Here is a 27,440-nt window from a genome sequence, read left to right on the forward strand (position 1 = left end):
GTGCTCCTTACTCCAGCAATACTTGGATCATACTGATGACTCATGCTGAATTTATTAAGGTCGAAAATCACCAATTCTTTTTCACATATGCTGCTTCTAATTGACTTGTCCTCCATCTTGCCCTTGTGTCATCTACCTTTTACAGTCAGATGCAGGTCCATGAGTACCTTCCCTGGTCCTACTCAAGCTTATCCACCTCGGTCCCTGACACTTAGGTTCGGTGCCTCCCATTACTGATCAAATCATGACCAAAGCAGAGAAGACACAAGAAACTCATTGCCATGGAGAGGCAGCATCTGTATCTATTCCGTGTCTGTTTCTGGTTCATCTCTGGTGATTTCAGTTTCTCCATTTTTAGCGACAATGTCTCCATCTACTCGTGACCTCCTCTGCTGGGTTCTCATTGTTCTGCCCTCTTATTACCCTACCCCTTCATTCGTTTCTCCAAGAAAGAAAATCGGTTCTTGACTCCAAACTGCTTAAAGCTTTAATAAATGTGTTAAGCCATTAATCCAGTTGAAGTAGAGACGGGGAGGTAATCTTCAGGTTCTGATTCTATCATACATTGCATTGCAATCTCTTAGGTTCTTTTCAACTTCAGGCCTTCTACAACTTCATCTACATTGTGAAAACAAATTTCTCCACTAGATTGAAGTAGAAACCTCCCTCTATTTTGACATCAAATTAAACCATTCATTTACTTTGATTGTTCAGTTAGTTATCAAAGTCTAATTGCTTTATTGCCTACCCAGTTCATAGTGTTCCATTTTGTCTACAAATGGTCATCTGGAGATTTCATCAAAAATATTATACTGCTGATGTGCACATGAACTTTATTTTGCATATCCCTGATCAACCTCTCTAAGCAAAGGAAGACATGAGACTAAACTAATGAAATCTTCATTCAGCTAACAAACCATTTATTGATTAACTACAATGTCCTCCTATGTTAAGGTGGCCCTCATTCTCATTTTGCTTAGAGGTGAGTTGATATATAAATATACCTCATTGTATTAAATGCAGTCAGTGCAGAAGCATTTACGCTATAACGTAGGGAGTACAGTTACAGGATGTTGTGATAGCCCAGAAGGGTGACACCTAACCTAATTGGGATATTACTTAGAGCGCAGCTCTTCCATGTGGTCCCTTGATGAACAACAGCATCACCTAGAAGCTAGTTAGAAATGTAAATCCTTGGGCCTCTCCATAGGCCTCTTGAACCAAAATAGATGGGAGTGAATATCAAGAAACTATTTTAACAAGCCCTCCAAAAATGCTTTCACTTACTAAAGTTTGGGAAGCTATGCTCCAAAGACAATCTCCTGGGAGATACAATATCTGAACTGAATCTTTAAAAGATGAGTGGGAATTGATAAAGGAAAATGTGTATGAGGAAAAGGAAAAGGGTTTCAGAGAGAAAAGGCAACAAGAACCGAGATATGAATGTGATGAATGGTATGAAGTATGGGAAGAAAAAGAAATACAATGATATTAATGTGTAAGCCCAGTTTGAGTGAGGCGTGTATTTCACTTTAAGGAGCTTAGATAGTATCTTTGAGAGATGTGGAAACTTTTAAAAAGAGGTGACTGGCAAACGCTCAGATTTGAGGAGTGTTCCCAAAAAAGGAAAACAGTCAGGAGACAATTGTGGTAGTTGAGGAGTAACATGGTCCTGGATGAGGACTTTGGTAGTAGGGGCAAACAGGAGGAGATAATGTGAAGAACTGTACTGACATATGTACATATATAAAATAGGTAACTAACAAGAACCTACTGTATAGCTCAGGGAAATACTTAGTGCTCTGAGATGACATAAATGGAAGAGAAATCCAAAAATGACGCTACATATATACATACAGCCGATTCAGTTTGCTATACAACAGAAACTAACAACATTGTAAAGCAACTATACTCCAATTAAAAAAAAACAAAACCTGTACTTCACATTGTTAATAGTGACCCATTGATAAGCCATGAAATCAGCTTGATAAATAAGCTATTGTGTAGCATAATAGGAGGATTCCCAGGTGGCGCTAGTGGCAAAGAACCCACAAATACAATCGCATTTTTGTATTTATTATATGTGGTATGGGTATTTTGTAAAACTGTTGTTTTCATTTAAATATCATTTCGTTTCTGTTTCTGATTTTAAGAGAATCTACATATCTGCATGGTCCTTTTACACAAAATGACTTAGTACTCTAGCAGTAAGCTCATACTGGGTCATTTATTCTAAGATTGAACACGAGTTCATCCTTTAAGACAAACTTCAAAAGTAAGAGTTGTTTTCTTTATTGAAAAAAATAATACTTTCTTGTGGTAAAAAATTCAAATATTCCCTTGCATCTCCATCTCTCAGCCACTCAATTTCTCTCCATTCAGCTACTGAAGTTATCAGTTTTTTCAGTAGCACTCCAAGGAGAAGGTGTATGAGTGTTTGTGTATATATTCTTTCTTTTTCCTGTCTTCTTTAAAAAAAAAAAGTGGATCGAATACTATAAACACTTTCTGCAGTGTTTTGTTTTTTCCCACTTAATGATCAACACTAACAATTATTTTCCATATTAGCACAAGAATGGTCTCATTTTTGCAGTTGTGTACTATTGTATTCTAAGGATGTACCGTAACCCATTTGACCAACATTCAGGCTAATGAACATTTAGTTGATTTTCAAGTTTTATTCCTGCTACAATAATACAATGTATAACTTTAAGCTCATGTCATTTGTCATATAGCAAGGATCCCTATAGGATAAGTTCTTAGAAGTAAAATGACAGGGTCAAAATGACATCTGTTATTTTAGTGAATATGGCCACCTCATGCAAATAGTTGACTCATTGGAAAAGACCCTGATGCTGGGAGGGATTGGGGGCAGGAGGAGAAGGGGATGACAAAGGATGAGATGGTTGGATGGCATCACCGACTCGATGGACATGAGTTTGAGTAAACTCCGGGAGTTGGTGATGGACAGGGAGGCCTGGCATGCTGCGATTCATGGGGTCGCAAAGAGTCAGACACGACTGGGCGACTGAACTGACTGACTGACTGATGGCCAAATAGCTCTTCATACAGTGTTCCCATCAGTAATACGAAGGAGTTTGTTCCCAGACATCTTTGCCAACTCACTGTGTCATCAACCTTTTTATTTTTGCTAAGCAAGAAAAAATGTCATCTCATTGTCATTTTAATTTGCATTCTTCTTTTGAGAGAGGATGAAATTTTTTGAATCACAAAATGTTTCTGAGTCATTTGTATTTCCTTTTCTGTGCACTGTTTGTTACACATTTCCACTTCTTTTCTATTAGGTTTTTGGTCTTTTTCTTATTACAACAAATACAGTTTACAACTGTATTTACAAAGAAAGCATGCTTTTTTAACAAGAATTTTAATGAATGTTCCTTATGACAAATAGATTCTAGTCTGAAGGTTATAACCTGAAAATATTAAAACAAACCTTTGAATTGCATAGAAATAGTCTTTGCCCTTTTGAACAAACAGTCCCACACAGAAACTCAACGTGATGACAAATTATAGAATAAGTGCAGATTTAATTTTCTCAAAAAAAATTGAAACTGGCATGTAAATATTTGCCTTCTCTATCAGTCTAACTGTATGTAATGGCTATGACAGGGTTTGTCTTTTTAAAGCACCTGTGTCAACTGATTCCCATTCTTTGAAAATATTTCCTTAACTGAAGAAGGCTTATAGCTTTATTCAGTGTTGCATTTTCTAACCAAGTCTTAAATAACTATGTAGAAGCTTAAAATTTTATTCCCATACCTATTTTTCCTTTAGGAAGTAAAAAATGTGCTTTCCCAAACTTCCAGAGATCTCATCATGGTTTCCTATTTGGCTTGCTAGTTTCATTAGTGTCCTGAGATGTGATTTATCTATATCAAGAGAGCTAATTCTGAGCAGCTGGGAACTTTCTAATCTCTTTACCCATCTAGGGCCCCTCTCTCTGCCATGTGTTTTATTCTTCGCACTCAGAATATCATTGCTCCTGACATACAGAAACAAACCCAATCAAAATAAAAAGGTTCCCACTTCTATTTTCCATCTACCAGTAGTTTACCATCTTTTCCAAAAGCAGACCTATCCTTTCCTTGATCATTCTATTGCTCCAAGTAGACCTGCAAAAGTCATTTTGTCACCCTAAACCATTTTTATACTTTGTTAAAATCATGTTGTTACTGCACTACAGTTTAAATTTTTTTTTCTTACTTACCAGTCTTCTACTCTCTGTTAAGAGCAAGTTGACATGACACGTTGGAGTAGGTTATGTGAGAACATTTGAAGCAATGTTAGTGTTATTTTTTTGTAATTTCTCTCAAAAGAAATCTCTGCTCTGTATATGGATGCCATCCATTTCTGAGCATGTGTGAAGGAGAAATGTGGGAACGTTTCCAATAGTTTTCAAACAATTTATCTTTAAGTGAATGAATGAACCACCTGGTTTACCGACTATATTGCCCAAGAGATGGGTTTGATTGGCAGACAGAATACAGGGTAGAAACAATGGACCTTAAATGAGGAAGGTTTTAAACTTGTAAGTTACCACCCTTGGTGGCAGTAAGTGTTTAGGAAATAACAGACTGGGATTTCACATCCCTTCAGAAATGCTGTGTACTTGCCTTTTGCAATACTCACAAAGTCCCATCTTTCTAACCGTAACTTCAAAAAAAAAAAAAAAAAAACAACTACCTTTCTTACTTGTCTGTCTCAAAAATCTGTGTCCATGAAGCTGTTTATTTGCCAAGCTGTATCCCTAAAAGATCAATGTTATAGCCATAAGTATGAAGATGGATTGAGATTCTAGGCTTAATACTTACCCATTCCCAATTCTAGTATACACCATGTGGAGCCACATTTCTCAAGCTTTAATGTAGTTGGAGTAACCTGAAGATATTTTTCAGATGCACTTCCCTGGTGTTATTGAAGCCACTGGTCCAGGAACTACACTTTGAAAAACATTGTGATGGATTCTTTTTAAAAGTTATGTATTTATAATTTATTTATTTTTGGCGGTGTGCATTTTCACTGAAGCACGTGGTCTTTCTCTGGTTGGGGCAAGCGGGAGCTCCTCTCTAGTTGGGGTATGTGAGCTTCTTATTGTGTTGGCTTCTCTTGTGGAGCACAGACTGTCAGGTGCCTGGGCTTCAGTAGCTGTGACATGCAGGCTCAGTAGTTGTGGAATGCAGGCTTAGTCTGCGGCATGTGGAATCTTTTTGGACCAGGGATCAAACCCATGTCCCCTGCATTGGCAGGTGGAGTCCTAACCACTGGACCACCAGGGAAGTCCATGTGATGGATTCTTAAGTAGGCAGATAGTCATAAATATAATAAATATACAGAAGGAGTCATATAGATAGATCTTGGGGTCAAATATTGACTCACACAAATGCAACTTCTTTGTTTATTCCTCACTGATCTGTGTAAGCTTCCTCCATGCTGGATAGTGAGAAAAAAGGATCTCACTCTGAAACCAATTTACCAGTCTTTTTCTATGAGTTGGTATCACTTGAATAAATGGCCAGTCTTTAAGACTCCTTTACTCTCCTCCTGCTCCTCTGTAAGATGGTGTGTGGATTGACAGGCGAGAGAAAATTGTTGATACATGGCATACATGACCTACAGTCTTCATGCAGGTCTCTGTACTCTTTTCGAACCTCTGGTCTCTGTACCAATACCCCTTGTCTGCCTGGCAAGTTTGTCAGCTCTCTTGACTTCATGTGAACTCGTATTTTCATCAGAAATGTCATGCTCTGCTCATTAAACTATATTGGTTGCTAAAGGAATCCTTAAATCTGTGAGTTACCACAGAAGAATACTTAAAATTCTAAATATGTAATTATGACAGCTCTATAAGGAAGTATGACTATTATTATAGGTAAGGATGACTGCCAAGAAGTTATAGCAACATACAGTCACTCATTACACTGTTTTGAGGGGGGAGACTGTGGACTTGATGTTTACAGATAGAACACTATATCAGTTGCTGCGGGAAAAAACAAAAGCAACAGAAGCTATGGCCATAATCTTTGTGATTTTATTTTAAAAGGGGAGGAAAAAGACAAATATGTAGAAAAATCATTTAACACGAAAGAGAACGCTTTAAGAAATACTTATTTTAAGTAAAGCTATTTTACTGTTCATTTGCATCTCATTAACATGTACCAATTTAATCTACCACTCACATTTAAGAGTTAAAAAATTACCAAAAGGACTGGTTTAAATTAAAGATGAATATCTCTAGTGAAATTCTATAGGGTTGTAAAAATAGTGCTTTAAGGAATACCATAGCAATATTTCCTCTTTAGTATACAGTTCTGTATCCTGAGATTTCACTTATTATATTAATTTGTCATTCAAGGGCTTCCCTGGTGGCTCAGTGGTAAATAATTTGCCTGCAGTGCAGGAGACCTAGGTTCAATCCCTAAATTGGGAAGATACCCTGGAGAAAGAAATGGCAACCCACTCTAGTATTCTTAGCCTGGAGAATTCCATGGACAGAGGAGCCTGGAGGTTTACAGTCCATGGGTTTGTAAAAGAGTAGGACACAACTTAGTGACTAAACAACAATAACAAATGCCATTGAAAATAGATGTAAATTATAAATCTAATTAACAAATACAATTCAATTCTAGGTTGTATATTAAAAGTACTCCTTTCATCTAATAGGCACAATTAGCTGATGTTATTACTTTGTTTAGTCAGTTATATCGAATACATGACTTAGAAATCACCTTTGTAGTCCAGATACTTCCAAATTGCCAACTATCTGCTTTTCTCTTTGTCATGGATTTCTCTCATTCTTCCTGGCTATCTTGTGAACAGTAGCACTGGTATGACTAGACTTATTCATTCTCATGTTTGGAAAAGAAATATGTATATATTGTTATGTTTGAAGTTATACATATTATGGAGGATAACAAATACTTCAAATACATATTTGATACATATATTTTTTGAAAAAGAAACACCTTAGTTGTAAATTAACTATTAAAACTATCACCCAGTGTAAATGCTTTCAATTTGCTCTGTAATTTCAAAACAGTATACATTAAAAACTGAGAGTGTGCATAACCAACACTTCTGATGCCACAGCTTCCATTTTCTAAATACTTCATTACCTCCTCTGGAAATAATAAATAGCAATTACTTATCATAAGAAGGCACAATGTATATAATTAATAACAGAAGCCATAATTATTTAACTTGGATTATTTTAATAATAGTTTTAATTTTAAGATGAGAAAACTCAAATCACATTTATAATAATAACATGATATAACATGCTAGTCATTCAAATGAGATTGATTTTATTGAAATTAATCATTCTGTCAAGCATTCAAAAGGCAAAATATGGAAGCACTCACAAGAAAGTGTAGAATATAACTAAAATTCTACTTATTGACCCATGAAATTACAAAGCCATGCGTGCATACTTTTAATTTTCAGGGCTTTTTCAGAGAACTTTTGTGATTAACATGTAGAGAAAATATGGATAGATAAGCATCTTTGTCTTTTAAATTATTTCAAGTAGGTGATAAGAAACACAAAATTAATAATTCATGGTACCATCTATTACAATATATCTTCTAGTATTAGCATAGTAATAGCTATTAGTGATTTACATAATTGGAGAGATAGCACAAAAACAAAATTAGGCACACATCCATATACATTCCTGTGCTTCACTCAAAACTAGGCAAATGTTATCTGAGATTATATCATGTATATGACATAGCTGAAGTCAGATTTTTTAGAGATAGCATTATTCTTTTATTATTTTTTATACTTCAATGAGTTATGAAAAGAAAAATGACTAAATAAAATTTAAAAATAAGTTAAATAGAATTTTGTATACCTTATAAAATGAGAACAATGATTTAAAGTGGCTTTAGGATAGAGAAGTAATCTGTTCAAAGTATTTCCAATTTAAATAGAGCAAAACAATCAATAGGGTTATGAGATTCCAAATGAGTAATAATTAGGTTGTTTCCAATTTTTCACTAATGTGAACACTGCTGAAAGGTCACTTGGTAGGTCTTTTCAGTAACCCATGTGAAAATACCTAGAAGTAGAACTACTGACATTAAGATCAATTCAGTCTCTCAGTCGTGTCCAACACTGTGTGAACCCGTGGACTGCAGCATGCCAGGCTTCCCTGCCCTTCACTATCCCCCGGAGCCTACTCAAACTCATGTCCATCAAGTTGGTGATGCCATCCAATCATCTCATCCTCTGTCATCCCCTTCTCCTCCCACCTTCAATCTTTCCCAGCATCAGGGTCTTTTCCAATGAGTCAGCTCTTCACATCAGGTGGCCAAAGTATTGGAATTTCAGCTTCAGCATCAGTCCTTCCAATGAATATTCAGGACTTATTTCCTTTAGGATGGACAGGTTTGATCTCCATGCAGTCCAAGGGACTCTCAAGAGTCTTCTCCAGCACCACAGTTCAAAAGCATCCATTCTTTGGCACTCAGCTTTCTTCATGGTCCAACTCTGACATACGTACATGACTACTAGAAAAACCATAGCTTTGACTGGATGGACTTTTGTCAGCAAAGTAATGTCTCTGCTTTTTAATATGCTCTCTAGATTGGTCATAGCTTTTTTTCCAAGGTCTTTTTTTAAATTCATGGCTACAGTTACCATCTGCAGTGATTTTGGAGCCCCAAAAAACAGTCTCTCACTGTTTCCATTGTGTACCCATCTATTTGCCTTGAAGTGATGGGACCGGATGCCATGATCTTAGTTTTTTGAATGTTGAGTTTTAAGCTAACCTTTTTACTCTCCTCTTTTACTTTTATCAAGAGGCTCTTTAGTTTTTCGCTTTCTGCCATAAAGGTAGTGTCATCTGCGTATCTGAGGTTATTGATATTTCTCCCAGCAATCTTGATTCCAGCTTGTGCTTCATCCAGCCCAGCATTTCTCATGATGTACTCTGCATATAAGTTAAATAAGCAGGGTGACAATATACAGCCTTGACGTACTCCTTTCCTGATTTGGAACCAGTCTGTTTTTCCATGTCCAGTTCTGACTGTTTCTTCTTGACCTGCATACAGATTTCTCAGGAGGCAGGTAAAGTGGTCTGGTATTCCCATCTCTTGAAGAATTTTCCACAGTTTGTGTGTTCCACACAACAGTGTTCCACACTGTCAAAGGCTTTGGTGTAGTTGATAAAGCAGAAGTAGACGTTTTTCTGGAGCTCTTGCTTTTTCAGTGATCCAACGAATGTTGGCAATTTGGTCTCTGGTTCCTCTGCCTTTTCTAAATCCAGCTTGAACATCTGGAATTTCATGGTTTACATACTGTTGAAGTCTGGCTTGGAGAATTTTGAGCATTACTTTGCTAGAGTGTGACATTAGAGTATTAGAGTACTATTTACAGTAGAGTACTACTGACATTGGAGTATTCATAGCTTTACTATATATCATAAATTGTTTTCCACAATAACAGAAAATGACATGAATTTATTAATTTAATTTGTGTATCTGGTTGAACAGGTTTTCATTTCTTGTCCGTTCAAACTTTTTATCTATGACTTGGTTATTTCACATACTTGGCTTGTTGTCGTTCTTGTTATTTAGTCACTAAGTTGTATCTGACTCTTTGCTTAATTTTATTTTTAAAAAGAAATTTTGGAGTCTAGTTTATTTACAATGTTGTGCTAGTTTCCTGTTTACAGCAAGTGAGTCAGTTATAAATATATCCACTGTTTTTTGTTTGTTTGTTTTACATTCTTTTTCATATAAGCCATTACAGAGTATTGGTTCTCTGTGCTATACAGTGGGTCCTTACTAACTATTTTATACAGTAATAGTGAATATATGTCAATCCCAATTTCTCACTTTATCCTTCCCCCCCTTATCCCCTAGAAACCATGTTTGTTTTCTACATCTGTGACTCTATGTCCATTTTGTAAGTTCATTTATACCCTTTTATTTAGATTCCACAAATGAGTGATATCATATGATATTTATCTTTCTATGTCTGACTTACTTCACTCAGTATGATAATCTCTAGGTCTATCTATGTCGGTACAAATGGCACTATTTTGTTCTTTTACAGTTTTCTATTGATTGTTTGGTCTCTCTTACAGATGGTGTGAGTCGTCTATATATTCTGAATTTTAGTAGCTATACACATCTAAAATATAGGTCCATAATTCCTTACCTGAAACCTTATCATAGATTTTACAGGAGAAAAATGAAATATGATCACTTTGCTGGAATGGTAGAAATCATACAAAGTTGCAAGAACATAAAAAATAAGTATGGCTGACTAGTTGAAGACCTGGGAACCAGAATGAAAACTAACATGTATGACCCAAAGAAGCGACTTTATTGCATCATATGTTGTTTTTCTTCTTTTCGGAAACCATCATGTTTGCTTTGTTTTCTATACATGCTTAAGGAAAAGCTATTTAGAAGAGAAATCTCAGATATTTTGTTGTTTTTTTTTTATTACAAGTTTAGTTCAGCTACTCATTTGATTCCTTGAGTTTATGAGTTATTGAAGACTTTAGAAAGAGTTGTTTTAGATAATGACTATAATTTTGGTACAGCATTTAACAGTAAAAAACAAAGCATCTTTAATTTTATTTGAAGTGCCTGTCAATCGCGATGTCAGATTGAATTGCTCTTTTCTTTGCTTTCAATGAAAATTCCCCTAACTGCTGTTTTATATTTTAAAAACAAACTTCTAGTCTTTGGTAATGCTTAATTTTAAAATAAATGATCTCTGTCAAGACTTCAAGAACCTTGTCCATTTACCATGTGGATGATAACTTAGGGTTGTGCTATATTGGTTGAAAATGCAAATATCACTGGCCAAGGTGAATGTACAAAGCAAGAAAAAGATGATTCAGAGACCTGGAAAAATTGCTTTGTTATATATGTCTCTCTATTCCAAAGATTTTTAAAAATCTTTTAAAATCTCTGTTCCTAAATCCCTTTGGGTTATTTAAAGCAGTGTTTTTAGGGACAATTCAGCTGGAAGGGAGAAATTAAATTATGGTTAGAGTTCATCAGAGCCATGTTCAAATGTAGTTTAAGAGTCAGACTATTCATAGTAGTACATCTGAAAAAAATATGTAAACAGAGTTGCAAACAACCTTCCACAAAGAAAAAGGAAAAAGGAAAGAAAGGTGTTCATATGAAATCCTAGTATTTCATGTACACTGGAAATACAGACCATGAGTAGTTGGACAGTCTTTCATTTGTTCATTCACATATTCATTAATTCAGTTGTTCTCAACCAGAGGTGATTTATTCTCCAGGGGAATTTGTCAATGTCTGAAAATACTTTTGGTTGGCACATCCAAAAGAGAGGAGGAAGTGCTACTGGCACCTTATAAATAGTGACCAGCGGTGCTGCAAAACCTTTCACAATACATAGCCCCTTACAGCAAACAGTTACCCAGGCCGAAATGTTAGTAGTGCTGAGGTTGAGAAACCCTGATTTAAACTAAAATTGCACATGAATCAAAACTACTTTATTCTGGTTCTAAACCCTGTGATTCATCAAACAAAATCTCATTGTCTATCTGTATCATATTTAAATTCAGATTAAAAAAATAAATAAATTCAGATAACCTATAGTATAGTGAATATGTGTGCAGGACATGCATCAGACAGACCAGGGTTCAAATCTCACATCCACCATTTGTTTGCTTGTTTTAGGCAAGTTTCTCAACCTCCCTTTTAAACTCTCAACCATGTCTGCTGAAAGGCTCTACAATGGAGGTTGAATGAGATTAATTAAAATGATTAATGTTACGTGCATGGCAGAATGTTGGTACTTCGTGAGGGTGAAAGTGTTAAGTCACTCAGTCATGTCTGACTCTTCGCGACCCTATGGACTGTAACCCATCAGGCTTCTCTGTCCCTGGAATTCTCTAGGCAAGAATGTTGGAGTGGGTTGCCTCTCCCTTCTGCAAGGGATCTTCCCAGCCCAAGGATAAAACTCTGGTCTCCTGCATTGCAGGCAGATTCTTTACTGGCTGAGCCACCCGGGAAGCCCTGGTGCTCAGTAAGTTTTCAGTAAATTGTAACAGTATTACCTTTGCATAGACTAAATCATTTGATCCCGACCTACCATGAATATCCTGGTCACATACCATATCTAATTGTTTCTAAGACACTATTGATTAGAATATGCATGATTATTTTATCTATCACGAAGAAGAAAGTTCTGTCAATTAGACTATGGCATACCATCATTTATAAAATGTCTCTCAGTTCAGAGCAGCACATTTGTGAATATAAAATGTGGATCTTAGAAATGACTTTTGCCAAGCCCATCAGCAAGTCTTATACGTAACGGAACAAGGCTGCCATTGACCATAGGCAGAGAAGCACAGCTTCCCAGGATGGTGTGATCGGGCATCTCCCTTCAGGCCCTCCAGGCCAGAATACTGGAGTGGGTAGCCTTTCCCTTCTCCAGGGGATCTTCCCAACCCAGGGATCAAACCCAGGTCTCCTGCATTGCAGATGGATTCTTTACCATCTGAGCCACCAGGGAAGCCCCAAAGTCTTATGCAGAGGGGCAAAAGTTGTTTTTAACCCTTTAGCCACAATATCTGTCACTTTCATCCATTTTATAATTAAAGATGCTGAAAATAGAGAATTTAAGTAACTTGCCCCATCTCCAAAATTGATAAGCCTAGAAGCCACAGGTTCTTATCCTAAGTCTGATTACTTCCAAGAACACTGTAATACATCAAAGCAGGAGTCAGCAAACGGTAGTCCAAGGGCCAAATTCAGTCCACCATGTGTTTTAGTAAATCAGTTGTTATTGAAACACAACCACCATGCTCATTTGTTTACATATGTCTCTAGACACTTTTACATGACAGTGATAGAATCCAAGTTTGGACAAAGCCTAAAATGTTTGTTTGTTGAGCCCTCTCTAAAGTATAACTATAAATTGATTGACTATGTCAATGAGGCGATATAAGGAGATAAAAGACAAAATGTCGCTTGTGTTTTATCTTTAGAAATAGCAGCCCATATAATTTTTCTGTGTACCTGAAGGTTTTGAGAGTCACCGATACCAATCCTAACCTTTTCTTTGGATCAGAGACTGGCTAACTTTGTCTTCAAAAGGCCAGATAGCAAAGGTTTTAGAATATGTTTTAGGATTTATGGGTCATTTGGTCTTTATTGCAATTAACTCATGCCAGGACTGGCATTTAGATAACCAGTCAAGAGCCCACACTTTTCTCCACTAAGGACCTAGGAACATAGTAAAACCTAGAGAGCAGCAGTTTCAGTGAGTGTCCTTTGTTGCTATTAAATCAGATCAGAGATTTAGTCCTCATTTAAGAGCTGTATCTATAAAGATTTTTAAAGTACATCAGGTTTCTACAAACAAGTACTTCCCTCCAAGCAATGTACATTTAACAAACCCACTTGGGAACCTGCTTATAACTACTATTTTCTATCTTCCTTCAGTCTAGTCTTAACACAGCAATCAGAATGATCTATTAAAAAATAAGTAAAAAAAAAAAAAGTCAGATCACATCACTCCTCTGCTGAAAACCCTCATATACTTCCTATTCTTACTCAGCCCAAGTCCTCACATCATTGCCCGCAGGACCTACCCTCCCCCACCTCTCTGGCTTGCTTCCTGCTACTCTCCCCTTGCTCAGTAGACTCTTCTCACCCTGGCTTCCCTATACTAATATTGATCATGTCATGCACACTCCTGCCCCAGGGCCTTTGCATTTGCTTTTTCCTCTGCATGTATTGCCCTTCCCTGAAATACTGTGTGATTCATTCCCCTACTTCCTCCTAGTCTTTATTCAAATGTCACCTTCTCAGTGAGGGCTTTTCCCCTGGACGCACTTTCTCAAATGTCCACCTCCCATGTTTCCTTAGCCCACATATACATCTCCTATCCCCACTTGAGACTTTATTTTTTCTTTTTAACACTTTTCATCCTTTGATGTGCCAAAATTTATATTTTTGGCTTCCCTGATAGCTCAACTGGCAAAGAATCTGCCTGCAATGCAGGAGATCCCAGTTCAATTCCTGGGTCAGGAAGATCCACTGGAGAAGGGATAGGCTGCCCACTCCAGTATTCTTGGGTTTCCCTGGTGGCTCAGCTGGTAAAGAATCTGCCTGCAATACAGGAGACCTGGGTTCAATCCCTGGGTTGGGAAGATCCCCTGGAGAAGGGAAAGGCTACCCACTTTAGTATTCTGGCCTGGAGAATTCCATGGACTATATGGTCCATGGGGTCACAAAGAGTCAGAAATGACAGAACAACTTTCACTTTCAATTTATATTTATATTTTATTGTCCATGGTCTCCATTAGAATGTGAAGTTCACAAGAACAGAAAATTTTTCTGTTTTATTCACTGCTATATATCCAGTATCAAAACAGAATTTAGAATATAATAGATGCTCTTATATTCAGTATATATTTGCTGAATGAATTGACTAACATGCTGGGAGAGTTGGGTAAGATTCCATTTGCCAAAGGCATTCTACTGCCCAAAGGACTTTGAAATCCCATCATTATGAATGGAGGGCTTCTAAGAGTAGCTTCTTGTTATCAGTTTCATTATTTGATGGTTGCACCTACGTGTACTCTTTGGTTGGCCTTGAATAGCCTATGTCCCTTAATAGATTCTCTCTTCTTGGCTTCCTAACACCTGCCACTTTAAAAAATCAATACAGCATTATATTTTGTATATTTGGACAGATTATTTTTGAAATCCATAAATCTCTAAATCAGAAGAAAACCTCCCTTTGGTGGGCTGCCCTTAATTAGCTCAGAATGGAGAGAGAGAACCTGTCAGTCTTTGTCAATCAGCTTGGCACATACTTGACAGGCTGCAGTTACAGTGAAGGAGAACTGTGTTGCTGTGGTCTAGCAGTCCTAATTGTAGATAAATAAAAGAACAGTCACCCAGCATGAAGGGAAAAAGAAAGAAACTCAACGGCACAATGTTATGTTTTTCCATCCATCAGCCTTCATTTGTCAGACTCTGCCTGACAATCTAGGCCAGAGAAGTCAGGCTCTAACACAATATTGATTCCATTTCATTTTTCGTTTCTTGCCACCCTTTTTAGCAAACAGTTTGTATGTGGAATGAGAGATGGTGCAGTCAATATATGTGACTAGGGCACATTTATTTTAAAGGCTTACTTTGTTTGTTTTTTTTTCTTTCTTCCCATAAAACCATGTATTTGTTTGTTTCACTATAACATTGTAATTGTCAGCTCTTGCTGCAGTAACAAATGACACCCCAATTACAATGACTTATAACAATAGGCATTGATTAACCATTCATGTGTCTACAGATCAGTGGCAGCTTTACTCCACACTATGGGTCAAGTTGAAATTTTCTCATCCTAGATTGTAGATCTGCTCCAAATGTCTTCTCATCCAGAACCCAGGCTAAAGGAGCAGCTCCTTTATGATACATTATTCTCTCATGGTAAAAGACAGGAACTGGAGGTACTAACAAATCCTGAATTGCCTTTAAAGACCCAGCTCAGAGCTGTCATGCAGTCATGTCTGCCTACAGTCTGTTAATCTAAATGAGGCGCATGGTGAAGTCCAAAGTCAATGGGGAAGAGAGTATATTCACCCATAGGGTAGACATTTTCACACAGTCAGTGAATAGTAATGAACTAATAAGCCAATCATAATTTTCACAAACATCTTAGAATTGATTCCAATATCTTTTTTTTTGTTTTACTTCTCAACATCTCTGAAATTGAAGTATTTGCCACGATAGTGCCTCCAAAGTTAATTTTCTTAAACTTTCTTAGCAATTCTTGAGATAATAGTGATTCTTCTATCCATGATATCTTAGACTTGATAGGAATACCATTGATTGTGGTGGTTGACAAAACAGTCAAATGGCAGGAAATGCTCTTTATAAATAAGGAAATTAAGTGAAGAGGCACTTAGGTTTGCTTAAGAATATAGTTGTCATCTTTATATATTTTCTCTGTTTTCAGTCACAGCATATGTATCTTATTCAGACAGCTTGTTTGAGTGGAAAACTGTACATTAGATGGACGTTAGACAGATAGATCTGTCTGTCTACCTATTCAGAGACTCATATATATTCATTTTTAGAATATCAATTAGAAATCAAAGTGTCATTCCCCTGTTTAAAAACCTTTTTGTGGTTTCTCCACTAAGGTCTTGAGGGTGGTGTAAAAATTCCTTCTTTCCTCTGGTTCTCGCTTTTGCTCCTGTATCATTTCCTCCCATTTCCCCACATGGTATCTCCATGCTGCCTGTTTCCAGTCTTTGCATGCACCAGATTCTCTCTTGACTACTTTCCATCACCCATTCCTTTGTCAACCAGGCACCTGAGCTGTCTATGTTCCAAGTTTTTGCTTAAATCTTTCTTCTCCAATAAGGCCTGCCCCCACTCTCTTTTTGTCCCTCAAACAGACCTGATCAGTTGCTCCTCCATGCCCCACTGTACATTGAACATTGCTAGTCATTACGCCTGTTGCAGTCCACGTTCAATACATGATTGTCTGTATCATTCTGCCACATATTATTCACAGTTCCTAGCCAAAACTTTGAAACATAGTAAATATTAAATAAGTGTTTGTGAAATGAACAAATGAATGTTGGAACATATGTGAAAAGGCTGTTGATATCCTTTTTACTTTGTGAAGACAGTAAAAAAATCTACCTGCAATGCAAGAGACACAGGAGGTGCGGGTTCAATCCCCTGGAGAAGAAAATGACAGCCCACTCCAGTGTTCTTGCCTGGAGAATCCCATGGACAGAGGAGCATAGCAGGCTACACTCCATGGGGTCACAAAGAGTTAGACACAACTGAAGAGACTTAGCACACACACATACACACACACACACACACACACACACACACACACACACACATACACTCCAAGGTTAACAATAAGTAAAATGATAGAAATATAAAGAAATTCAAAATAACTAAGGAAAACAAGGCAACATCTCTCTTATATTATCCTTAGCAGCACCAAATTTCTAGTTTAAAAAGAAATGTGTGCGATCAGTTTAATATTGAATTAGAAATATAATAGTCAATGAATAAATTTTTTAAAAATATTGAGTATACATTAATTTGCATATGAGTTGCTACTTTCATCCCCAAAGGTGCTGTTCAGTCTTTTTTAATCACTAACCATTGCTTTGCTGCTTGTCAAGACTAATGCTACCAGCAATATAAGTAATGCTGTCTAAAAAGAAATAAATCTGAAGGTGCTTAGAGAGTTACTCCATTTTGAATACCTATCAAGGCAGGATTTTTTTTAATGCAGTACAATATTTTCCTAGTGAGTATTAATGGCTGTTCCTATTACCTATTCAATAAAAATTACATACTTAAAATTATGCATGAGATTGTAGTGAACTGTCAGTACAATGATTAAAAAAAACCCTCTAGTTATATCATAAGGGTCTTAACTCCTGGTGTACAATCTTATATTACAAAGGATATATTAAAAATAAGGCAGAGAAAAAAACTTAAATGGAAATGTTCCGTTATTAGAAGTGAGTTTTTTTGGTTGAAATCCCACGAAGACTTTCTTGTCTCCGTTTTCTTTGAAATTTAACACTTTCTACTTAGAAAAAAAGTGCCCACTATAATTAGCCATGTTTCCATTTTAGTAGTGAACTTCTTCACCTTCTCTTAAATCATATAAAGATGTGAGGTCATTGAGGAGATAAAAGATTTACTCAAACCAACTCTCTGACCTGGATATCATCAGTTTGACAATCATAAACCCACAAAGAGACATTCTTGGAATTTTTTAAAGGCTATGTAAGAATTTATTTTTTGTGGGAAAAGACAGGGTTTTCTCTCATTTACCCATTGGAATGATACTATAGAATGCACTGGAGTTAAAGAAGAGGAGAAAAAAATTAACATTATAGTAAGAAGCATGACTGCCAGTTTTAGCATATGCATGTGTGTACACACATACACACACAGACACACACACACATGCTCTACTCAACAAAGTAGGATGAAGTGGAGGTTTAGTGACACACACTTTCTGGTCATAATATCATCTCTGCCATTTGCAAGCTGTATGGCCTTGGAAAATTGACCTAATCTCTCTTGGTTTCATCATCTGGAAAATCAGATAATACCCTTTTTGTAGGAGCCTAAGTACGAGGACAGATGTACAAAAAATAAAGTGTTTGACACGTGGTAAAGTGAAAGTGTTAGTCGCTCAATTGTGTCCCACTCTTTGCAACCCTATGGACTGTAGCCCAGCACACTCCTCAGTCCATGGAATTTTCCAGGCAAGAATACTGGAGGGGGTGGCCATTCTCTTCTCCAAGGGATCTTCTTGACACAGGAATCAAACCTGGGTCTCCTGTGTTGCAGGCAGATTCTTTGCTATCTGAGCAATCAGGGAAGTCCAGACACATGGTAAAGTTTCAGAAACTCTGTTTTGTTAATATTATTATATCACTTAATGAGAATCACTTAATATCACTGTAGCAGTTTGTTGATATTTTCAGCACAGTTAAGGATTTCAGCAGCTTTTTCTTATCTTTGTATAGTCATGTGATTTGGCTGGTATTTGTTTGTTTTCTTTTAAATTTTTCCATGTCAAATCTTAATTGCATGAAGGGATATCAATTTTTAAAAATTTATTTCACATATACTTCCATTTTTTTCAGCTTGATGATCAGCTTCTCATAGGGTATATTTTTACATGCACTTAAGAAAACTATACTAAGGGACATATGAAAGGAATTTAATCAGATTTACTACAGTTGACCCTTCAAGCAATAATATTTGACCCTCAATAATAAATTCACATTGCAAATAAATGTAGTAAGGTAAATTATAGAAAGTTAACTTCAAAATGGCCTTTCTAAAGTGATTTATCAAAGGTATGTATAATCAGATACCTAGTTCTTCAAAAAAAAAAAATCATAAAGGGGAAGTACTCACAAAGAATTAAGAGCTGACTATGATTTCTCTTACCCATTGCTCTATTTCTGTTGGACAAAGTGTAAATCTCATCCAGGTACTTAAACTCTCCATTTTTTCATTAAAGGATGAAGAGATGGCAATTGTGTTGATGGAAGGACATGGTACTAGGAAATATTTCTATAAATGGAAATGATGTGAACTTCCCTGATGGTCCAGTGGTTAAGGAGGGCTTCCCAGGTGGCTCAGTGGTAAAACATCTGCCTGCCAAGCAGGAGACAGAGGAGACGAGGATTCGATCCCTGGGTCAGGAAGATCCCCTGGAGGAGGAAATGGCAACCCACTCCAGTATTCTTGCCTGGAGAATCCCATGGACAGAGGAGCCTGGTGGCCTACTGTCCATGGAGTTGAAAAGAGTTGGACACAACTTAGTGACTAACCACCACTACCACCAGTGGTTAAGACTCTGTGCTTCCAGTACAGGGAACTGGAGTTCTAGCCCTGATCAGGGAAGATACTGCTTGTGTGTGGTGTGGCCAAAAAAATTTTTTTTTAATTTTTAATGGAAATGATGTGACTTTGCAATGCTCATTCATCAGAGAACTAAATCTAGGGTGAATTCAGTGGCCTGAAGAGGGAATATTTTACTTTCTTTAAGTGCAAAACATAGACATTTCACATGGCATCCCATAGCCCATCTAATAAGCACCTCCTTAGAACTTGAAGCTCTAAGTAATATCTGGACTGCCTTCCTGTCAGCCTTGCTACTCTCTGTTCATTTGCCAGTGAAGATTTTATGAATTCAAATTTGTGTGTTTATTTCCTGAGGGAATTCCTTGTCATAGCAAATGCAGTCTTTTAACCCTGGTTGTTTACCAGTGCCTCCTGAAGAGTGGCATCAATTATTTGTGATCTTTGGAATTATTTATTTTCAGTTGAAGACTGCGTGCAAGGAGAGCTTCCCCTGTGGTCCGGTGGTTAAGACTCCAGGCTTCCACAGCAGAGGTCACCCATTCATTGGTTCAGTCCCTGGTTGGAAAAATCTGTGTGCCACTCAGGGCAGCAGGGAGAGAAACCTGTTAGTGCTAATCCTTTGCTGCATCCATGAAACAGTGGTAAAATTATTGACTATTTGTGCTCATTGTCTGAAGGTACAGAATTTGGACTGGGTGCCCTTGTACATCATTCTAAGGGAAGAAGGAAAGATCCAACCCTCACCAAGTACACTCTGATTTTGAATTTGCTACAATTTTGCCGTTTAAAAAATAATCACATTTAGAACTTTTTTATCATAGAGAGTGAGTTAATACTTATAATTTTAGGTTTGTTTCTTCCATACTTATTGTCTCTAAAGGATGTGTGGGTGTGTGTCTGTGTGTTGCACACATACACATGTAGCACATAGAGTTAATGTTGTGGACTCTTTTAACCAAGTCGCTCCCTCCCACTGCTATTTATTAAAAGAACTGAAGAAATCATCCTTCTCAGGAGCATGTGATGAGCACCCACAAGTTATAAGAAACCCTACCGTGCCATATAAGATTATAGTAATTTGGTTCAGAGGACACCCTGCGTGGATGAGCTGAGAGAGAGCAGGGACAAACACAGTGGAGAAAGGAAACAGTGGCATGAACACACGTACACACAGCAGTGGTGGGAGGCTCCGGGGTAGGAGAGGGAGGAAGAGGGATACAGGTTAATCAGGAATTGCTATCTGGGGAAGATTGCCCAGGCCCTGACTGACGCCTGACATTGATTAATCGATACTCCATCCTACTGTTTAACAGGTGTTCCATCCAAAAAGTCTTCTGTAATATTTAACTTCACTTCCTTCAGCTTCAATTTATGCACATTTCTTTGGTCCTCTCTTCAGGAGAGCTAGAGAGCAGCCAGTGGCAAAGAACTTTATATTCATGTGTCTAAAGAGGGTGTGTGTGTTTGTTTGTTTTTTCTTTTGTTGTATTATGTTTTGTTTGGTCTTGTTTTTTGGTCATACGATCAGGCTTCAGTCCTCTCCAGACTAAGGAAAGCACATTTTTAAAGATAACTGGATCATTCCTCAAAAGGCCCATTTTATTTGACCGCTTAATAATTAATCAGCCTTGATCCTGTGCTTTAAGTGTTTACTCTTTGGAAAGAAAGTCAGTCGTTTTGACAGTGATGTGGAAAGATTTCTTGGGTTTCTACATATCTCGAAACAAAATTTGGTATTCAGAGCCAAAATAAGAAGCGTGTGTAGTAAAATGGACATTAGGGTTACTGAGATTATTGGAGTTAACTATCGTATTTATCCATATTGACCACATGCATAGATCATACTTCTTATAACTGCATTTTATCTTTCCTGAAAAATAGCAAGTATCTTCTCTGTTTCTACATAATAGTATTATGACAATTCAAGTAAATTGGGGATAATTTTTTTAAACTTATAGAGGCACAAAGACCTCTATTTCTTTTCTCTGCACTGAAAACTACTGTGTGCCCCTCTGTACTGCACAGAAATTGATCTGCAATACATGTGGAGTCTCCAAGGGTATATTTAAATTTAGTAATTTTATTGCTAACTGTGAAGTTAATCTGCACTGTATGTGCTCTTTTTCCCCAGGAAACTGAAGTAGCAGTTCAAGCTAAACAGCCGGATGTGGAAGGGATTTTGTCTAAAGGGCAGCATTTGTACAAGGAAAAACCAGCCACTGAGCCAGTGAAGGTAATGAAGCAACCTCTAGCAATATCCATTACCTCATAAAGGGTTATGCTTCCCCTATTTATAATCGATGAAATAACTTGTAAAGAAATATTGGCCATCCTACAATAGCAGAGGCAGAGCTGTCTTTTTGATCAACATATCCTATTTATATATTGTGATCTTAAGGCTATTAACGAGTCATTGCATTAAAGGACTCATTTCTGTCCTGGTGCGCTGCCATCAATACAAAAAGTAGTCCCACCTTCAAGGTAGATTAAATTCTTTGAGGCTTTATTGCATTGCTTGCCAGGCTTGATGCTTTTCATATAGTTTGGCTTCATTCAAATCAAGCTACTGCATCATATTGTCTGTCTCCAGCAGCTGTAAAGAATCACAATAGGGTCCATGACCTTTCTTTTCTCTGTTGCTCTTTCTTATGAAAGAGGAGAATCGGCGTTTGGGCATCAGTACGTTATTGGGTCAAGAATTTTTAGTGAAATGTCATGTAATTGCTTCTCTCTTTGATAAAAAAAAAAAAAAGCTGGCCTGAGAAAAAGGTTTCTACTTCTTTCCTTTCCTCATGTGCATTTTGGAGTCTGGGACACATTTATTCACAGGCTATTACATGAGGAGAGAAATGGAAAACCAGTTCCGTTCTCAAAAAATAGGTAATCAATGGCCTTCATTTGCAAATGAGAGTCCAAGTGATAAATAGAAGTTAGGTATAGGTTACCTTATTTTCTGTACCTGACCAAAATTATAATGGTCCCCATTATGATGAAGGTTCCCGAGAGCCTATAATGGTGGCTGTTTATTGATCAGTCCTGGCTTCTCTAGCTAATGTTGCAGGCTGAGATTTAGTGAGCCTCACCCTCGTGTTTAAAACTGCTCTAAAACAGTGCAGGTCAATAACCTCATTATACAGAACTAGTTTGTCCTTGCAAATAACATTACCATGACTTACACTCTGTCTCCAAGGTCACTGCTTATGCTTGGCCCAAGCTTCATTTCTAGAAAATTGTTTGTTTTCCTTACAGTTTACAAGAGGGTTTTTCTTAGGTAAATTTTTTTTAAAGGTTTGGGCTAAATGTAATATCCAAACAGCAGGTGCTGAAAAACCCAGATTTCCACAGTAGATATCCATAGACATTTATACAGGAATATATTGTCCCCACTCCTAACATCCTCCCAGAGTAATTTGCATCCAGTCCAGGCCTGGAATGATCATTTTCATAAAGTAACAACATGTATAGTTTTAGATTGGACAGCTAGAAAAGGTCCTGAAAGTAGCAAGTTTCAGGGTTTCTTCTGATGCACTAGAGAAAGCCAGTCCCAAGCAGCCACCTTTCTTGATTAACAGAGTGACTTTCATAGCAAGCAATGAGATGGACAAATGGACCATTTTGTAGATCTGCTCTGCCTACTCATGCTTGATCCTCAAAGAGTTTATGCAGGATTTGACATAATTGCTACAGATTACAAATATGCCTTACAGTTGGCTTTTGCTTTTGACTCTGTGCAAAAAAAGAGGTAGAGTCTTCATTGAAAGTAAATGAGAAAATTTGTTTCCATTGTATGTACACCATCCAAACCTTGAGGCTCATTGGTCATATCCTCAAATTCTGGGCCACCACGAGTTCAGAACTGGGATCTGCCATGTCTTGGAGTCTCTAATTTCTTCTGCAGTGTTAGTGACAGAAGAGGGGGATTACCTTCCTGAAATGAGAGAGCAGGGGGGGTGTTAACTTCCTTGTCTTTCACGTCCCTGGAAACCATTGTGTAGAGTCAGCCCTCTTCTTTCTTTTCTTTTCCCTTCCTTCACCATGTCCTTTCAAATCAGTTCATGGCGGAGAAGCACAGCTTAAATGAAAACTCATCCCCACTCTGCCATTTACCCCTCAAGTTGGGAGAGGAATCACCATATCAGGTTCATAGTGGCCAAAGGGCAAAATTGATTTGGGAGATCAGGAGTGAGGAGAAAGAGAATATTCATGTGCACCTTTTTTTTTCCTGTTTATTTTTTTTTCTTTATTTTTATTAGTTGGAGGTTAATTACTTTACAATATTGTAGTGGTTTTTGCCATATGCTGACATGAATCAGCCATGGATTTACATGTGTTCCCCATCCTGAACCCCCCTCCCACCACCCTCCCCATCCCATCCCTCTGGGTCATCCCAGTGCACCAGCCCTGAGCACTTGTCTCATGCATCCTCATGTGCAGCTTTTGATAAGGACCATGACCTTGGAAATTCTTGAAGATTAGCTGGGGCATCTGGTAGCCTGAAACACTAGAGGCTCAGATACTCCCTCATCATTAAGGAAAAAACACTCTGAAAGCTGACAAACGTTGGAAGGGGGAAAGGGAAAGAAGCTAAGATATAGAGTGGTTTCCTCCTGTGTAATAACAAAATATTAAAGGATGCTATCTAAAGCTGACAAAAAAGAAAAATGAAGACAAAAAAAAAAAAAAAAAAAACCAGAAAAAAGCAAACAAAAAAACACCTCATCCTCCAAAACCTGGAACCCAGCAATACAAGGTACCAAGCCAGGGGAGCTGTTTAAATCTCTGGATGGATCAAAAATTTCTTTTTAAAGATTAGGGGTGATTTTTCTAAAGGGTGAGCCATCGCTCTGATAGTACATAAATCAAGCCTGCATTTAACTTCGACTTCGTATATCAAAATTTTTAAATTTTACTATTCCTAATTTCTTGCCTCCTTAACTTTCAGGTTTCTCACCCTTTAATAGAAGGAGGCAGGGTACAAGTAGCCTGCAATACATTTTCATGACAAAAGTTTGGTTTTTGTTTTGGGGAGGAGGTACATTTGGAAAATATAACAATTATAAAGAAGATGGTGATAGCCTTCCAAAGGAAAATGAAAATCCCTCATGGTGTGTATATAAGATCCAGTATTTAAATGGATAATTAGTATGTCCACCACTTTCAGACATTCTAATTAAGGACACAGCAGAGAATGGTTCTGTTTCTTAGAAAATTGGCTGTCTATTGGCACTTCTACATTCTACATCAGACAGGCTGTCTGCTTACCTCCTACGCCAACCTCCCAAGCTGAGTCCTCTTTAAGAGAGCTTGGCTCATCCCTGTTCAGTTTTTTTTTTTTTTTTACCCTTCACTTCATCAACTTCTCTAGGGTTTCCTTAATTTTCAAAGATGATAAAATTTTAGTTTATTTTTCTGTCATCCATAACTGATGTCAGCCATCAACTTATTTTCTTTGAGAACTTCCTCTTAAAGATCAAACATACATTAGGGGACAGTTCAACTAATGACATAAATGTAGCACTAGATCTCTGATGCAAATTTACTGGGAAAATCTTAAAACAAGATAATTGAAGAAGTAAGCATCTTTGTTTTGCTTTCTATCTCCTCTCCCTCTCCCCTACACACACACACACACACAGACACACACACACAGACACACACACTTTTATTTCATTTGATTTGTACCTTGTTCCTTTATCTTAACTTCAGAAGCTATTGAAGATTGCTTGGATAACTCCAATAAATTGAAGTTCAATAAATTGTTGAATATGTTGCTTAAGCTATACTTTTGGTAATAATACTTTATGGTAATGCTGTTGGTGGAATCATTTTAATATGTTCCATTTTCACTAAGTAATGAGTAGGTTCCTCAATAGCCCCAAATTTAGCAGTTAAAAAGCAACAAAGACAACTGCCCTCAGTAGCAACAGTATTTACTACAAAAAAGAAAAGCCACTTGTTATTTGATTTAAAAAATGTTTAGTTCTTTAGAACTTAAGCATTTGGATGGCATTCTCTTATATTTGCACTTTCTTTAACTTTAATTTTGGAACACCACTCTTCCTGTTAAAAAATTTTAAATGTGTGTATATATTTTGAAATACTTATATCACCTTCCATTATTAGAACTGAGAACATTAATGAAATTTAAAATGTCTTAGTTACTTGGTGAAGTGATAAGATCACACCAGCTGGTTTGCTTTGTTAACTTTTTAAATTATCCAGAAAAATCTTAACATGAATCTAATAATATGTTTTATTACTGCTCTTAAATTTTTTTAAATGTTAAGAGAAAAAAATGAGGTGTTAGGAATTTTCTATATTTGGCCAAAGTGTTCCACCCCAACCTTTAACACAAAAATAATTGCTGTAAACAAATGGTCAAGAGGGCAATTACCGTCTTCCAGGCATCATTTCCTCCAATATAAGCTGCAGAATGACAGCATCATTAGTCATTTTCAATTATAGTCAGTCACAACCAGGGATGTTTCATTTTCCCAGCTGTTTTGTTGTTAATTAACTAGATTAAGCTGTTTTTTTTCCCTCCTGAGTTTGTTTTACTGCCAACATCAACATTTGAAATTTTGAAAAACTCTTTGAGTTTATTTTTTTGCCTGATAATTCAAAATATATCACTCACAACAGATGTGCATCTGAAAATGTATATACGATATAGAAGGTCAAGTGCTGTCTTGTTGGTGAAAATGTTGCCCAGTTACATATTATGATTATAACAGTACTTGGATCTTTATAAATCATCTATCAGGCTATGATCTCATTTACATGGTGTAACTTTTTTTTTTTTTGGTAACATCAGAATCAATAGCAAGATAACAGATATGAGTCTATCCCCCAGAAGAACAGATCCATTTTGATTGACTCATTTGACAAGCACAATTTCCATGTCAAAGGTAATAGAAACAGTTCAGGGAAGAACTATAGGGAGTAATAATATTAGAGAGATTTTATAACTTTTTAATAGATGAGTATCAGAATTTCATTTTTTAGTGCAAATAAGTTTTACAACTGAGTAAAAAGTCTTGACCATGAGAGACTGAATCAGTGCTAATCACTTATGCTTGAATATAAGGAGAACCCCACTTTCCCACTGAGAAGATAAAATTTATAATAAATTTTTGAGCAATTGATAGAATCATTTAGGAATGTGGATGAGATTGTCAAATGCCTAGTTATATTTAATTTCTTAATTGATTATCACTTCCAATATTTGAAATCACACATTTTATAAAATAACACACTAATTAGGAATATTGCTTTTGCCACATTTGTATTTTATGAAAAGAGTTCATTCACACACGTGCACACATACACTCACACACATATATTCCAGAATTCTAGAGCTTACTGTCTTCCTTCTAAGTTATTTGCAATATGGCAGTGTTTTAATCCCCAAACGGTACAGTCAAAGCTCTCTGTCCAGAGACAACTAGGAACATACCTAACAGTTTTTATCTGGAAGGTGAAAGGATTAAAGCAGGGCAGAGTTAAGAAGCAGTAACAGTGCCTCCTATTTGTCATTTTTGTGGTGGCATAGTGGCCTTGTCTCTGTCTTACCCCAAACATGGCCTTTGGGTGTCCATATCTCTGTATAGTTTATTTTCTGTGGCTGTTTATGTTTACTTGAGACCATCATACCTAGCTAACTGCCATTTACTAGAAGGCCTGGTTTTCACTTCCTCAATGTTATCGCTGGAATATTTATCCCTAACTTCAGTGCCCATTCCTAAAATATTAGGAGAGAGAATCTTTTCATTATTCTTAGATGTGAATTATATATCACCCCATCAGAATAACTTATTGTTTAGCTTTTTAAAACTATCTTTAAAACATTTGCTTACAATGACTTTTACCACTGGTAAATGTGAAGGTATACCCTAGGAATGATTGTTAATAGCTTATTAATTTTCTTCACTTCCTTTTTGTTCTATTAACCAATTCTGGCAGATAACTCCTATATGCTTCCCAAATTCATATCTCTTGATAGTATTTCAGGGTACTGTGGAATTTTGTTGTTCAAAA

The 27,440-nt window shown here is 36.9% G+C and overlaps 1 protein-coding gene across 9 annotated transcripts in view; it reads left to right on the forward strand.

Moving 5' to 3' along the window:
* Positions 1-27,440, forward strand: part of DMD (dystrophin) — a 2,565,910-nt gene that overhangs the window by 1,801,366 nt on the left and 737,104 nt on the right. For all 9 annotated transcript variants that reach the window (XM_043895268.1, XM_043895262.1, XM_043895270.1 and 6 more), the window contains one exon: positions 21,535-21,636. In XM_043895268.1, the coding sequence (XP_043751203.1) occupies positions 21,535-21,636 (102 nt within the window). The remainder of the gene's footprint in view (positions 1-21,534; positions 21,637-27,440) is intronic.

The sequence above is a fragment of the Cervus elaphus genome, chromosome X (genome assembly GCF_910594005.1).
Source record: "Cervus elaphus chromosome X, mCerEla1.1, whole genome shotgun sequence".
NCBI lineage: Eukaryota > Metazoa > Chordata > Mammalia > Artiodactyla > Cervidae > Cervus > Cervus elaphus.